The following is a 17,013-nucleotide window of genomic DNA, read 5'->3' as shown; positions in this document are numbered from 1 at the left end:
GGGTTTTATTAGATTGCTAAACAAAACCCCATCAAAGTCCCTCCACTTTGTATAATGCACTTCTCCTCTTCAACATTTAACAATGACCCCCTCCAAATTAGAGCCTGAACGTCTCAACACATACATGCATACCTTGAAAGGGCATCCTCCTTGTTGGGTTGAGTAGAGGTGCTTCAGATTCCTAAACCTAACGAAGTCCCTCAGTTTTGCATCAGACAGTGTTCCCCAACATGACAGTCTGAAAGTATCATGCACTGGGATCATGCATATCTCATAAAGAAGCCCCCCCCCCCTTGTGGAGGGGTGCTTTGGATTCCTAAACCCATCAAAGTCCCTAAGCTTGTTATCAGATGCTGTCCCCCAACAAGAAACATTGCCTCTCCCTTTCAAATTAAAGCCGGAAAGTATCAATACCATGCATACCTCGTAAGAAGGGGTATCCCCCTTGTTGAGAAGAGGTGCTTTTGACTCCTCAAACCCATCAAAGTCCCTTGGCTTGGTATCAGTCACCGATATACCCATCAGCATGTCATCTGAGTTTAGGTGAGTTGCTCCTGCATCCTTAACTTGTGCCTCTAAAGTTTTTGTCTGTAGTATCACTTCTCCGCCAGCATTTGAGTCATCTATGTCCAACTTTCTATACGATGCCATGTTGGTAATTTAGTTCTGAGTGTTCTCTATGAAAATGCTTCTTCTTGTAGACTTCAGTTTTCCAAATAATGCAGAGATCTGTAGAGCAAATTAAAAATGATAATAATGTCATTGATTATGGAAGATATCAATCAATCAATCAATCAATCAATGATCAATCAATCAATCTTAAATCAATCAATCAATCAACCAACATATCAATCACTGATCAATCAATCAATCATCAATTAACCAATACATCAATTAATCCATGAATCAATAATCAAGCAATCAATCAAGAAACCAATAGACTTTATTTCCAAAATCAATTCACAAAAGTTTGAATCATACTTGTAAGTTGATTAAAAAAATTGTAATTCAATTAAATGGAAATAAACTTTATTGGTTGGTTTGTTGATTGCTTGCTTGCTTGCTAACTTGCTTGCTTGGTTGATTGATTATGGCGAACCAGTCAAAAGGCCAGTGGTGGCGCTACGGGGGTCAAGGGGGGTATTTTCCCCCCAATTTTATTTCTTGCCCCCCCTCCAGTTCCCTCCACTTTTGAGGAAAAAACCCAAATTACGTAAAATTCCACTTTTTGTGAGAATTTTCGCAATTCACTATGCCCCCCCTAAAAAAATTTATGGTGCCGCCACTGCAAAAAGCCAATGAATGAGGCTGGGATATTTTGGAGCTCCAAGCTACTGGTCAAACATAAGATATTCACAGCTACAAACCCACAGCCTCTTTAACTCGGCATATTCAAAAGTGTTGCTTTAAACTGATCACAGAGGCCCAAGACATGCTGTAAATCATCCATGTAAGATCATCAAGGGAGTCAGTGGTGATATGTGTGTAGGCGGAGTATCAGCCAATATCAACACCTAAACCGACAAGCATGGTTTAACTTCCCTGATATGATCACATAAACCAAATACTTGATATCTTTGCTGAATAATATGAATAAACAGTATTTGCAGACAATTTATGAACAATATGAAATTGCTTGATAGATTTTTAAAATATAATATAGCCTTGATTTGACAAAAGAATTTGAATTTGGGCCTCCGGACCTCACCAAAATTGTTCCAAAAATCTGTACAAATGAAGGCGCTTTTATATCTTAAATGTATGATCTACACCACTTTTACAGTACTCATCATGCAATTGAATACCTTGCACACCTTCGTGTATAATTTCATTTTATTTTATTAGATTGACACCTACCATTAAAACAATGTTTCCAAATTTTGATTTGTATTGCTCAAAAGGTTTTAATATGAGAAGCAAGAATGTGTACACAAATGCCCCATTGGATAGAACATATTTTCGGTGTGGTTACCACAAATAACTGCCATTAACTGCCCTAACTGCCAACTAACAATATCTCAGGTGTTAAATTACACCAGGGATAATGATAAAAATATGAGCTTTCTTCTGATACCAAAATTTATCTCAATTTTGATGAAAAATGGAGGGATAAGGACATTGTCGATCAGGTCAAGGACCATTAAGTAATCAGTGCTGCCAAAACTTTTCAGCACCAAGGCACGGTACATTGGCTCGCCAGGCCGCGGTAAAGGAGTCTCAAGTAACCCAATTTTTAACCTTCCAAAAAAAGCACCAATATTGGATATTTGGGCGGATTGGCCCGAATTTACAATGCAAATCACCCAGAAAAGTACTTTTAAACTTAAAAACTTCTGCTAGTTTATGGGAAGTTATGGACTGAGCAATGGTCACAAAACCCTTCGAAATTGAAATTCAGAGCTTCAGAGACTCAAAACCTTTAATAAATCGGCTACATTGAAAAGAAAATACATCAAACTACTGCCGCAATGTGACTCTTGCCAAGAAGCCCAATTTTAGGCAAGTAGGGGCACGGTTTTTTGAGTAGCGGCAAGTGATTGCAAAGCAGCCCAATTGTGCGTCTAAGGAGCAGCATTGGCAACACTGTGTGAAATTGAATACCAATGACAAGTTTACTTGATCAATGATCATACACTAATTAATTAATTAAGTTCCTTTTCCATATAAATGAGGAAGTCAATTTCCTGCTAACAGTAATTATACTTGTGTTTTATTGTTTGCTGGTTAACAGTTAACTATGTATCATGCACATAGACCTTTTCAATGAAAATTTTAAATTGAAAATTACAGCACTTTGACTTCTTTTCTTGACTTCTCAACAAAACAAATTGCTTTCAAATTAAGTGATAATACATCTACAGTATAAAATTTCTTTCTGTGTTTTCTTGTCTTTAAAACAAAATTTGATAGCAACAATACATTTAACCTTAACATGATCCCCTCTTTTAAAGTTTAGATCAAAATGCTGAACCTGTTGAATTTGTTTGCTACTTGCTTTCAAAAATTCTGAAATACCTGAAAAAAAATCATGAAAATGTCCTTTCTTCTCTCTTTTCTGTCCGTTTCTATTCAAATTTATCAAGACCTGTCAATTTTGAATTTTGAATGAAGTCACTATTTCTAATACTCTGGTCTTTGCTTGCTACAAACCAGATTTCATTACCCCAATCAAACACAAATCTGTCACGGTTCTCATGTGCAAACAGGTTTATTCCAAACTTGAATTACCCTGAACTGACATTACATTAGGGCTGCTAAGAATACGCAATTTTGGAGGCCAAAAAATGCACCCCGGTTTTTTAAAAAACCACAAAAATCTGTGATTTCCGCCAAAAACACAAAAATTAAAAAAATCAAAAAAATTCAAAATCTAAAGATATAAGATTTGTGTACAAAAACCAATGCATTTTTAGATCATCAATAGAGTATGCAGTGAATACAATACAAGTTACAAATCGGTCCCATTTGGATACAAACTTTTAATTTTTAGGTAACTTTTTTCCATTTTTTTTAATCAACCACGAATGATTGCAGTACTTCGTTCAAGGTCAAGGGACTCTCCAAATCTGCGAACTTTTTTTTGTTTTGTTTTGTTTTTTAGATTGTTTCCCAAATGTCAAAAAATGCATTTGGACCCAAATACGCAAATTGTGCTGCAAATAATGCAATTGCGTATTCTTAGCAGCCCTACATTACATCAAGTTCAAAATCAGACACAATTCATCAAACAGTAGCGCTGGTATTTCATTTCAACATCATCATGTAATTCATATTTACACAGGGATCACAAGTCACAATTTGCGCAAATGTGCTCATGACAGTCTGTTGGCATTATTCCCATGTAACAGCTTCAAAAACAGATTCCAAATTTATTCCGGGGGCGACATATCATACTCATAGCCGATAGCTTCTCACTTAAGAATCCATAATCATGTTTCCTTTGATAATACGCTAGCCAAGTCGTATAATTGGATCCGTGCATGCATGGTCACGGCAGCGGTGTGCGCAGGGACTGACTCGAGGCTGTGTCGCTTTTTAGGAGACACTTTTTGTGACATTCAAAAACCACCACAGGGCACGGACGAGGCACTATGGTGGTTTCATGCCACAACATTTCAGTTCAAATGTTTCATTGAGCTGTTTTTAATGGAGTCGAGTATATAATCCTGAAGCCAGGTAGTTTAGAATGCTTGAAAATCAAACACATCAAGAGAGAAAAAAAATACAGAAAAAAGAAATAAACAAACAAATATTAAAATGACATCCTTCAAAAATGTTTATCTGCCAGTAGAGGCCTTGTGGAAACAGAGGATTTCAAGTATGTCTAGCCTGGGCATGTATGATCCACTGAATAAGTTAGCTAGGGAAGAAAATAAAAATTAAAAATTAAAAGAAGCTCAGCTCAAGGTTTATCCATCAATGAAGATAAATGTGTTGAAATCTGTTGACTTTTGAAGAAGAGGTTCCATGGAAGTTTGATAAATTTGTGATTTAATCTTAGTTTGTAACACAAACTAAAGATTAAATCACTAATTTATCATACTTCCATGTAACAAAACAAGTAGGTACATACATGTATGCGGCATGCTCCCACAAAACCAGACAAAACCAGTCACTAATTTTGAAAATTGAGTTTTTGATGTCATCATTTAGTATAGGTGTTCAGCTTTCATTTGATACCAAAATTATGCTTCTGGGACATGTGGTCCTCATTCTACGGTCTTTCAATGGGAAGGGGGAGTGACACATAAAGAAAAGGTAAATGCAAGAAAAATGGCTTTAAAGTTGTAAACTGACATGTTAAGGACTTGGTTTGGCTCAGAAAATACTACATTTGGGTGCTTTAGACATAAAAGAATATTTTTATTTTCAATGGTAGGTTAAAGTAAACATATATTAGGAATAAAAAAATATAAAAGCTGAAAAACAAAATTTGCAAGGTTTTTCACCCCTTTCCCAACTTTAGACTCGCCGTATCTCGAAATGGCTGAGTGCGACTTATGGCGGGTTTCATCAAAGCGGGTCACATATAACCAGCAACCTGGACACATGCTACCAGCTGTTGGTTATAGTATGGTTCAAACTTGATAAGACAGGAGGAAAAAAGAGAGTAAAATGTAGATAAACTACAAATATACGACAACAACAATTCTGATATGCCTTTGAATTTTCAATCTTAGTAATGCATGCCAGCCACACATGAATTGACTTTGAGGCCTTGTCGTCTTTCACAAACTTTGCGGCATTCATCGATAACCACCAAGGGCCATAGATGAGGCACAATGGTAATATGATGATACAATGTCAAGTTTAAAGATACTTGAGTGTAATGTTGTGAAGTGAAGCCAAGCATGTACGTCATGCTGATGATGTTATCAACCTCAACCCTACTGTACATCAATTTCGACATATTTTCCCTGATTTTAAAAATTAATATTTTCTTTATTTTAAGCCCATCATATAACGTCCCACTGACTGACCACATGTATTGTATAGAGGTTGGTCTGAAGCCGATTCTATAAATCATCCGAGCCACTAATGGTATGCAAATTTAAAAGTAATGTAGAAGTTCAATTCAATTAATCTAGTTCTGACAGTTTGCAAATTAATTCCCTCATCAACCTTAGCGATATAACTTGATCACTGCTTGTCTGACCATGACAGCCACCGCATATACACACATATGGATTGAGGCTTTGTCTTCTTTCTTCGATAACCACCATGGACCATAGATGAGGCACACTAGTAATATGATGATGATATTATGCTGAGTTTTTTAAAGATACTCTGAGATGTAAAGTGAAGTTGAGCATGTAATATCATACTGATGATGCTATCAACAACAACAACAACAACAACAACAACAACAACAACAACAACAACAACAACAACAACAACAACAACAACAACAAAGAAACTATATAGACCCTATCAAATATTACGTCACTCATCCTCATTTAAATAAAATTCTAACAACAACAACAACAACAACAACAACAACAACAACAACAACAACAACAACAACAACAACAACAAAGAAACTATATAGACCCTATCAAATATTACGTCACTCATCCTCAAAAATAAAATTATTTCCACCAAGAGGCCTCCTCGGGACAATTCACATGATAATACAATTAAACAGGTGATAGGTATTAATGGTTGTGGAATTGAACAAGAGACCTGCTCCTCTGAGACTTAGAACTGTCCACCATCATGGCTGCTATTTCAATTGTTATACCTTTCTGGTTGGTTTATTCAATAGGGTCTATAAAATCACTCTTGGCGATGGACCCCAATCTTGAGTCAATTGGGAAATCCAAGTGTGAAATACTCTGGCAAATTTTTGAGGAAGAAAATGAGCCAGTTAAACAAAGCTCTATAAACTCAACTGCTGATGAGTGATAGTGAAACTGTCCATCCTTGTCATAAAGCAAGCCTATTTTTAAAATGCACTTTTTATAAACTTTGTATGTCTATTTTATACCATAGTCCATGCTGGCCAATGATGCCATCACCCAACGATTTTACACAATTGAGTATGGTATAATGCAGTTTATACATTGTATGCCATGAAAAATGTTCACACCAATGCAGGATGCCTCAAACTCAAAATAATATATTGCACGAGTGTGTCTTGCATATATGTATACAATGACTATGTCCTGTCTGTTAAGAGCAAACAAGGGCCTGTCATAATCTTTACATGTATTTGCAGAGGTGCAGCATATTAAAAAGTTTTATTAATAGTGTATGGAATAGAAGTTCATAAAAAGGCACTCCTTCATGTACAAGACATACAATGTATGATTGTTTCCATTTAACTTGTGGAACAGGACCACGGTGCCAGGTAGATCACCTCATCACTGTGCTATTCAATTAAAAGCAAACAAATTTTAATGCTCTTTTTCGACTGACCCAAAAATCTATATGAAAATTGACTCTTTGATATAAAATTCACAAAATATTGTTCCTGTTTATAATTTCTACTGCACAAGTCTGATATATTCCAAAAACGAGCCTTAGAAACCGTATAAATCATTGTATACCATCACAAATCAAATTCTGCAGGGACTTGCATCAGCCCTCGAATTAAGGATCTGAAGGGGCACGGCAACTTTTTTAGGGCAAGTTGATAATAAAGTTTAACACAGTGCAACAAGTTAAACTCAATTTACCCTTGCTGAGAAATGGACCAATCCATGTTATTGTTTACCGGGTCAGATGTCAATCATTGTCATGCAGATAAATTTGTATTGTTTGGCTCGACCCGGGAACCAATGGGATTTGCCGCCTTCGCAGGTTTCGGGCGTGATTTGGTGGTGATTTTTTCACTGTTGGTTTTGTATTGGACACGACAACAACAAAAATCTTTGGCTACCGATTCTTAGAAATCAACAGCAACTTCATCCGACATAAACAACTGACTGATTGATGATAAAAAATCAAGCTTTGGGAAGCTTAAAATGTGCACGTTTACTGCATCAATAACAAGGACACGCTGATTTTCTACCTTGTTTCTGCTTACTGCACAACAATATAATCAGGATTCAGGTTCCGAATTTAATGCTGCGCTATGTATAATTGGTGGCGAGTTCGGCGCTGGGATGCAGTGCTAAAACTTGGATGTAAAAAATATTGATACATGTAGTAATATCAACATTTTGTGCACGTTTTGTGAGCTAGCCGAAGTCAGTATTCTATACAATCGTCGTGGAAAATTCCGGGAAAATTACGGTAGACGAATCCCACTGAACAGCACAACATGCACGCAAAGCAGTCATCTTCAAGACTTCATGAAATTTGTGGTTGAGTAATTTCTGATTAGACGGAGAAATATCCGGGTGAGAATAAATTTATTTAATTTATGTATAATGCGGGAGTCGAAATTGTATTTAAATGCATCTAAATAATATTTAATGGTGTTTTCTTGCACACGAAAAGTGCTCCAAAACTTTGCAATTCCTGTGGCTTTACGCATTTAATATTAATGTTTGTTTACCAAGTGTGGTTCTATGAATAATTCATGAGGTGTAATTGTTATGTAGGGGCAGGGTTTTACAATGCACATGTAGCCATTATCCAAATAAGGCAAGGCGTAATAAAAGACACGCTCGATTATGACGTCAGGGTTCTTGAGAATTTGACATGGGCGAATCAATCGATATCCCGATTGGCAAACAATGACTTCCCATTGCAAATCAATGGCGAATTTTTCCGGTGTCATCGTATACATTTGAGCCATAGTTTTTACCCGGCGAATTTGGACAAATATTACCAAAGTTACAGCAATTGTCGAATCAGTTTGGCAGCTCGGAATTCGGGATGGCAAAATTTAACAAATTAAACTATCGTTTTTGATTGCGTCGGTTCATTTAAGTAGGTTTTTTTTTTTTTCAGCATCGGATATGTTTTTAGGGTAAAGTTGACAGTCGTATTTTAATTTGGTGCCGAATTCAGTTCAAGCAGTGCCAAGAAATATTGTCAGTTTTCTTGAAATTAATGTGGTTTTCATTCAAGGGATCCCTTTTATAGTTAAAACTCAAAAAATGTTGGGATCATTTGGCTTACGAATTAAAAGCTGGAAAATCATAAGTAGAGAATTTACAGATGGTCAATTTTATGTTCCTACTTGTAAATAACAAAATCAATAAAAATAGAATAACAAAAGGGAAGATGTAAGACGATGATAATGTCGGTCAACGATTACGTGTTTGGGTTGGGAAATCCTAATAATGATAATAGTTTTAAGTAGCAAAATATACGGTGTACAGATGATAATATTTAACGCCACTTGTAGCAAAATAGTTCACAAAGGCAATTTATTTTAGCCATAAAAAATCTGGAAAAATCCTTGTGCAATTTCCCGTCTCCCTCGTTCGTCAAAATGGGGTAAAGACAGCCCGTCACCCCCCTGGCGAATTTAGCGTATTGGGCGTTTGTGGTAAAATTTTAGACAATTTCTAGGTGTGATTTCACCTTTTTATGTTAATGCAAGCATATTTTAGGTGATAATTGTTAGTATAACATTAGCAGGCCAGGTTTTTGTGGCTTATTGAAAGGAAGGGTATCATGAGTATATTTACCCTTGGATATTTACCTTCATAATGGACGATTATGTCTAAGCTTACTCTGCATAAAACGTATATAATTTACATGACAGAGTCGGTAATGCATTAGTTTTGTTTGTTTGGTTGAATTTGGTTTGATTGTGGCATAATGCCTTACTTAAAAGGTAACCTAGTTTCATCCATAAAGTGGTCATATAGTGTAGGTCTAATTTTAGTCACGGGTTGTAGACAAAATGTATCGAAAAACAAGGATAGCCCCGATATGTCCCTAGACGAGAATTGTTATTGAATACTTGGATTTGGATTGGAAATTTGATTGGACTGGAATTGTAATGTTCTTTTCTTTGGATTTGGATTGAAGTTGGATTTAAAAATTGGATGTGAATTTAAAATTGGAAAAAAAAAAAAAAAAAAAAATATGCAATGCTCTTTTCTTAGGATTGAATTTGGATTGAAAATTGGTTTTTGGATTTGGATTGGAAATTTGATTGGACTGGAATTGTAATGTTCTTTTCTTTGGCTTTGGATTGAAGTTGGATTTAAAATTGGATGTGGATTGAAATTGGAAAAAATAAATAAATAACATTGCAACGCTCTTTTCTTTGCATTGAATTTGGATTGAATTTTGGATTGGAAATTTGATTGGACTGGAATTGTAATATTCTTTTCTTTGGATTTGGATTGAATTTGGATTTAAAATTGGATTAAAAAATAAATAAATAAATAAATAAATAATTGCAATGCTCTTTTCTTTGGATTGAATTTGGATTTGGATTGAAAATTGGATGTGGATTGAAAATGGAAAAAAATAAATAAATAAAAAAAATAAATAAATAAATAATTGCAATGCTCTTTCCTTTGGATTGGATTTGGATTGAAAATTGGATTTGGATTGAAAAAAAATAATAATAATAATGAAAGACCAGGGTTTATCATGTGTATTACGGTCTGTGTGAGGATTTTGATCATAGTTGCATACCTTTTTTTTTTTTTTTTTCCTTGTTAGGCTTTGATCACAGGCTCAACGGGAATGTGGACGAGCTCTTCGAGTCTTTATAGAACTTGATGGTATTAGTAATGTGAAGTTCAGAAGTTCAACGGTAGATTTTAGATCATAAAACTTGGTGAAGAAGGATCTTGGATAGTTTAATAATCTTGTGGTAAATCTCAGGTCAAATATTTGGATGGTGATTTAAGGAGGAGTAGTTATGAGTGCCGCAAATACATTGGTCATCGCCCTGTTGGCCACAAGGGGGTCAATTTAAAGTAAAGTAAAATAAATTGGATGGTCATGAAACCAATATAAAGATATCTAATTAGGAAAAATCGTTAAGCAGGGTCAAAGAACTAATTAATGTAGAGAAGGATTTCATGAAAAACGGGGATAAAAATTCTTGAGGTCAAGTAAGTAAAAGCCGGATTGTGTGAAAATTGGGAAAATGTGTTCCCTCATCCCTTGCATTTGTGATACAATGACAAGGATATATTGTGCCAAAGCATTTTTATTGTGGATTAAGGGTAATTAAGGCAAAGATTGCTTCAGTTTCTGGAATTAGTAATTAGTAAATGTCATATTTTGAAAGGGTTAAATTTGTATGAGAGTAGATCGCACAAATAATTTGTCATGCTTATCCACATAACACGATGGTTCATAAAAATGGTCAGGGAAAGAAATTAATACAAATTAAATATTCATCTGTCTCCTGATAACTTGTGTTGGATCACAAACAAAATCGAGGAGGTTTATTCAAGTTACACAGGGTAATTAGTATAGATGTGCTGGCAGGTTGGTTCCCATTTCTTTCTTTTTCTTTCTTTTATTTATATTGCAGGCCATACCAATGACACTTTGATGCTGGTGGTAAGAAACAAGCCTGACCTGTATGTACATGTACACCTGGACACCCATATAATTGCTAGTGACTACTAGACTTTGTGTGAGGCGACAGTAGACTTTGACATGCACAGCGAAGCATATTGAAAATTTTGTGTCATCTCTGAAACTGAACTTACGCATACGAGCTATACAAGGGAGAGCATGCATCTTTTACACAAATTGTACTGTCAGAAGTCTATTGAACCAAATAAGTTCTGAAGTTCGGAGTCCAGCTAACGAAAAAGTTAAACTTTAGGGCTTCTCTTGGTGTATATAATAGCATCGTTTGATCAACCACAGTTGAACTTTGCATGGGAAATTTTAATTTGAGCATTCCTTCGATGTCGAGTAGTGGAAATTTGGAAGATGGGTTGTGCATGATTTAGCCATGACCGGCGCTTTGGTAAGGCAACTCAGGAACAAAGGGTTGCATGTACATCGAGAGTGCTGAAATAGAATAAAATAAAGCAAGACATCAGGCAGAATGCTGTTAGCCACATTGGTCCAATATTTCTGACGCAAAATGGAATTAAACAACCCAATCACTGGGTTCTGTATGTGCGGTTGTGCGTAAGTGTACTGGCCAGTGCAAGGTGCCCTACTCGGATCACAAGGTCTATTTTCACTACACAACAGAATAACTCGATTTCTGCCCGAGATAGACGAAAAGAATTTTCAATTGGTAACTAAAAGTATGAAAGAAAGTTAACCATTGTGATGTTGATCATCAAAAGATCAAATCAACATCTTCATATATTTGAAGAAAGAAGAATTAACTTAAAGAGTCAGTAAATTCATCCAACTTCGCATTGGTAGTGGACAACATAATACACAAATTTTATACAATTTCGCAGAGTTGACGAAAACTTTAGGGGACAACATGGGAAATTTCCATTGGACAAATGAATCTCATGGGACTTGGAATATCACTAATATCTGGATTTCTAAAATTGATTACATTGTAAGTAAAATTGTACAAGAAACAATTTATACAGTGGTGAGCCCTCTGATATTATATTGATGTGCTTTATGCGTTACGTAATAGTATGACTATACGAGGGTAGAAGTGGTTGAGTACATCACGTCAGGTGCGGTTTATATCTCAACAACACATATATTCTGTTGCACATTTGAAATTAATAACATTTAGTCAATCGTGCTTGTATTTGTTTGATTAAGTCTGTGTTAAAGGGAAGTAGGAATCAACTCCAGGTTGGCATGGGGTAGCTAGACTCTGGGGCCAAGTACTATGCCCTCATTTTTCTAGTTTTTTTGTGAGGTTGCGCAGCCGGCTAGTTATCGCGTTGATTTCTTTCAATATCCTATTGTGACGATACAATGTATCTTGCAGCATATAGAGCCAGCATAATTAGTAGTGTTATTGTGGAGAATTATATGGATTACAGTCAATATCCAGCAAAGAAATTATAGTGCTGTTTTATGCTAATCAGCAATTAGTGGCACAGAGCCAAACTGTGATTTATATTTCAATGTGCCAACAATAAAATCCTTCATTGAGGTTCCATTTAGTTATCAGTAGCATTATCAAACATAGGCAGATATATCACCATGTAGTTTCTGGTTTTCAAACAGGCGCTCTCAAATCGCTTAGTCAACTTTTAAATATGTGCCTCATTCCATTGTGTATCATCCAGGAGCGATAGAGGAGGTTTAGGTAATGATATCCGTGCAGCAAAGTGAACAAACAAGTTTAAGGGGGGGGGGGGCATTAACCAAGTTCCTTATAAAATAAGTCCCTTGTGTGGGGTTTTGAATTATCTTTTCTGTATTTATTTATTATGATATATGTATATGTCATAGAATGCTAACATTAAGACTTGATCCTTGTAACTTCAGGTAGACCACCTGTTGAAGAGTCTCAGAATTCCACTTGGGAGCGTGGGATCTGTATGCACCAGTACCATAATTTATTGTTGAGTTTCCAGCCATGATATTTGATGAATAATCCACGGGTTCGGGGTCAAACGCTCAGAATTTAGCCTCGGGTGGCGGCCACCAGAGTGCAAGTTTGGATCACATTTGGTTTTGCTAAAACGAGATTTTCGGCGCCTTTGGTCGTTGTTTCGCTAGAGTCTTGGGTTGGGTAATTCGCTCGATTAGAGAATCTCCTATTATATATTTGGCAATTATACGGCTGAGAGTTTGTTTGTTTGTTTGTTTATTTGTTGTAGGTACTGGTGCGGGTCTTAAACAAAAGTCAATAAATGGTTGTCGTGTCTGATTGCCAACATGCATGCAAATTTTGCGTCCGAGTGTTTTCAATTTCTCTGTCTTGGGGTAATAAAGTTTAACACAGTGCAACAAGTTAAACTCAATTTACCCTGCTGAGAAATGGACCAATCCATGTTATTGTTTACCGGGTCAGATGTCAATCATTGTCATGCAGATAAATTTGTATTGTTTGGCTCGACCGGGAACCAATGGGATTTGCCGCCTTCGCAGGTTTCGGGCGTGATTTGGTGGTGATTTTTTCACTGTTGGTTTTGTATTGGACACGACAACAACAAAAATCTTCCCACCCACCGCGCCCTGTGTGGACATGTGAGAAGGAAGTAAAATATAATTATGTGTGACAGTAATGAGATAATGACCTGTATAAATACAGATATATTTTATCTACTACATGGTAGTGTGTTAAATAATAGCTAATTAAAGCATTTAACTGTCTGTAAGTTTAAAAGAAAAATCAAGAATTATGGTCCCTGTAGATAAGGAGGGAGGAATAAAGAGTTGACGCCGATCATTAAAATTACATGTGACTTGCAATTAATTTCCCTTTCTCAGATCTTCATATTTACAATGTACACTGTTTAATTAGATCATGTGTTCAATATGTTGCTACATAAAATTTATATAATTGTTCTGTATCAAACTTTTTAGAATGATAGTTCAAGAGGGAAAGTAAGTCGTCAAAACTATATATATGTACAGGAATTGACAATCGTATTGTTACATGCAGGCACAGGTCCAGTGTCATCAAAAACAGTAAAGTAGTCTTTTATAAGGTCAAAGACTTCACACAGTAAGCAAAAGAAAATAATGCTGGGTTTTGAATTATCTTTTCTGTATTTATTTATTATGATATATGTATATGTCATAGAATGCTAACATTAAGACTTGATCCCTTGTAACTTCAGGTAGACCACCTGTTGAAGAGTCTCAGGAATTCCACTTGGGAGCGTGGGATCTGTATGCACCAGTACCATAATTTATTGTTGAGTTTCCAGCCATGATATTTGATGAATAATCCACGGGTTCGGGGTCAAACGCTCAGAATTTAGCCTCGGGTGGCGGCCACCAGAGTGCAAGTTTGGATCACATTTGGTTTTGCTAAAACGAGATTTTGGCGCCTTTGGTCGTTGTTTCGCTAGAGTCTTGGGTTGGGTAATTCGCTCGATTAGAGAATCTCCTATTATATATTTGGCAATTATAATGGCTGAGAGTTTGTTTGTTTGTTTGTTTATTTGTTGTAGGTACTGGTGCGGGTCTTAAACAAAAGTCAATAAATGGTTGTCGTGTCTGATTGCCAACATGCATGCAAATTTTGCGTCCGAGTGTTTTCAATTTCTCTGTCTTGGGGTAATTGCCTTGGATTTTCACTGAAAAGGCAAGGCAGCACGTCAATTTGTAATATTTCAAAAGGGCATCAAGGCAACTGTTGAAAATTTGAGATGGGCACCAAGGCAATTTTTCAAAAGCGAATAGATGCATTGCTGTCAGCTGAATTCGACACCAAAGTAAAATTTGACTCTCAACTTTACACTAAAACTAACCTGCTTGCCCAAAAAACCTGCTTAAATAATACAAAGCAATCAAAAATCAACCGTTTAATTTACTTAAATTTTGCGATCCCTAGTTCTGAGCTGCAAAACTGACTCGAAACAGCAATGAAACAGCTGTAACCTTGGTAATAATATTGATCAAATTCGCGGGATAAAAACTATTTCGTGCAAAACATATCTAGAGATGGGCTCACATGTACAAGATAAGACGATACCGGAAGGGGATCGCCATCGGTTTGCAATGGGAAGTCAATGTTTGCTAATCGAGAGATCAATATTGATTTGCCCAGCGCTTTCGGATTTTGTTCACGACACAGGAAGCTTTAATAGTTACTAACAGCGTTTCTGATTGGTCGATATACGTTGAAGGTATTTCTCTGACCAATCGGGCAAATGAAGTCAGATTTCTAGCAACCAGATTATAAATAATAATGTATAAAAGCCGATGTGATTGGCTGAATATGTAAGCTTACGTAGAGGTAATGAATATTAATTGACAACAAACTATGATTGATAGCTGGGTTACGATGCTCAAAATAGCGATCGTGTTCAAGATTTTCGATTTAATTTTCCACAATTTTTCGGGGTTTTAACCAGTACTTGTTAATTATTTTATAATGAAGGGGCAAGGCTAGCCGGCTAGGGCACCCACGGCAACTTCATTTAGGGGCACGACAAGTGACTGCCGTCGGTAAAGGACATATTTTGAGGGCATTGCGGCAATGGGGGTGGGCACCCACGGCAATATGCCGTCGGTGCCGTGGGTTAATTCGAGGGCTGACTTGCATTTTCTATCATTCCTCTGTGGCAAAATATCATACCGGTAATAAATAAGAATTGACCGGCCAACCCTGATTTTGGAGCTGCAATTGCAATAACAACTCTTTATTTTGCTATGTGGTGGTGATATACTGTACATGTAGGTACAACTTTTTTTACAAATTGCCTTGGATGTTTCCTATCTCTTCTTCAGTGGCACATTCCAGTTTGGTTAAAATGTTTATCACATTGATTGTCCAAAACATGCATCCCCTTCATAGAATAAATTCAATCTGGTTTACCAGCTCCTGCAATTGGTATGAGGGTCCCATGCGGAAGAGCATCTTAGTATCTAGACGAATCCAATTTCACGCATTCCTATACCTCAATGGCAGCCATAGCGGGTGCCATAGCTGGGTCCCCTGATTTTGGAGCTGCGATTGCAATAACAAGTCTTTATTTAATTATTTTGCTATGTGGTGGTGATAGGTACAACTTTTTTTACAAATTGCCTTGGATGTTTCCCATCTCTTCTTGAGTGGCACATTCCAACTTGTCCAAAACATGCATCCCCTTCATAGAATAAATTCAATCTGGTTTACCAGCTCCTGCAATTGGTATGAGGGTCCCATGCGGAAGAACATCTTAGTATACTGCATGTGGGGATGTACCAAGGTCTTAAAAGCAGAGGCTAGGTCAAATGGAGAACAATGGAGATTCCTCCACACAAACCCCAGAACCCTACTACACAGTGATTTAATTGATGTGATTCGACCACCTGAGATCACTGGAGATTTCAATACCCAAGTATGTATGAGATGTTTCATGCCTGCTGCCAAGTTACCTATTGTCTTAATACAAGAAATATTTTCAGGACATAACATTTATCGGCAGGTGTTAAATGTCATTCGCCAGTTATTTTGCCATGTTGCAAGTGTGTCAAGGTTGGTTTGCAGTTGCTGTGCAGCGATATAGACTTGTATAGTGCATAATCATCTGTGAAAATTTACTGCAGTTAATGTACATGTAGAGCACAAACAGAAGAAGATAGAAAACAGATTAAAAAAATTGGATAATGTCCCTTTAAAAGCCAAAAAATGTACTAAATGCACTACGCATCAAATTTACAACAATTATAGTGGTGTGACCACCTCTAATGTTGCCCTATATCAAAAATGTGTTTCTTTTTTCAAAGTAAAATTGAATTTTTGTTATGTTAAAATGTTATTTTTTGTAGATTTAATATTGAAGTAGGAAAAGTGTCAAGGATTCATACAAAATATGGTTTTCAGTGATATACCCTCCAAATTCAGAAGCCTTGTACATGGTCAACAATTTTGTAATAAAAGGTAATTTTTTTATAATCAAAACATGTCATTTGATATCAAATTAATGCCATAATGTGTGATTTGCTTCAGCGACGCTCTCAATTTTACTTGGATTTCTACTTTTTGCATAATTATAATGTCCAGTGATGTCCAGCCTTTTTATGCAGATGATACAT

General features: G+C 36.3%; 1 protein-coding gene across 2 annotated transcripts in view; it reads right to left on the bottom strand.

Moving 5' to 3' along the window:
• The window catches only part of LOC140135605 (protein NDRG3-like), a 102,308-nt gene that overhangs the window by 71,278 nt on the left and 14,017 nt on the right, over positions 1–17,013 (bottom strand). For both annotated transcript variants that reach the window (XM_072157148.1, XM_072157149.1), the window contains exon 2: positions 424–729. In XM_072157148.1, coding sequence (XP_072013249.1) covers positions 424–651 — 228 coding nt within the window. In that variant the 5' untranslated portion in view covers positions 652–729. The remainder of the gene's footprint in view (positions 1–423; positions 730–17,013) is intronic.

Source organism: Amphiura filiformis, chromosome 16 (assembly GCF_039555335.1).
Source record: "Amphiura filiformis chromosome 16, Afil_fr2py, whole genome shotgun sequence".
NCBI classification, from domain to species: Eukaryota; Metazoa; Echinodermata; class Ophiuroidea; order Amphilepidida; family Amphiuridae; genus Amphiura; species Amphiura filiformis.
The sequence above is the reverse complement of the archived record's forward strand: the minus strand, read 5'-3'. Positions and strand labels throughout refer to the sequence as shown.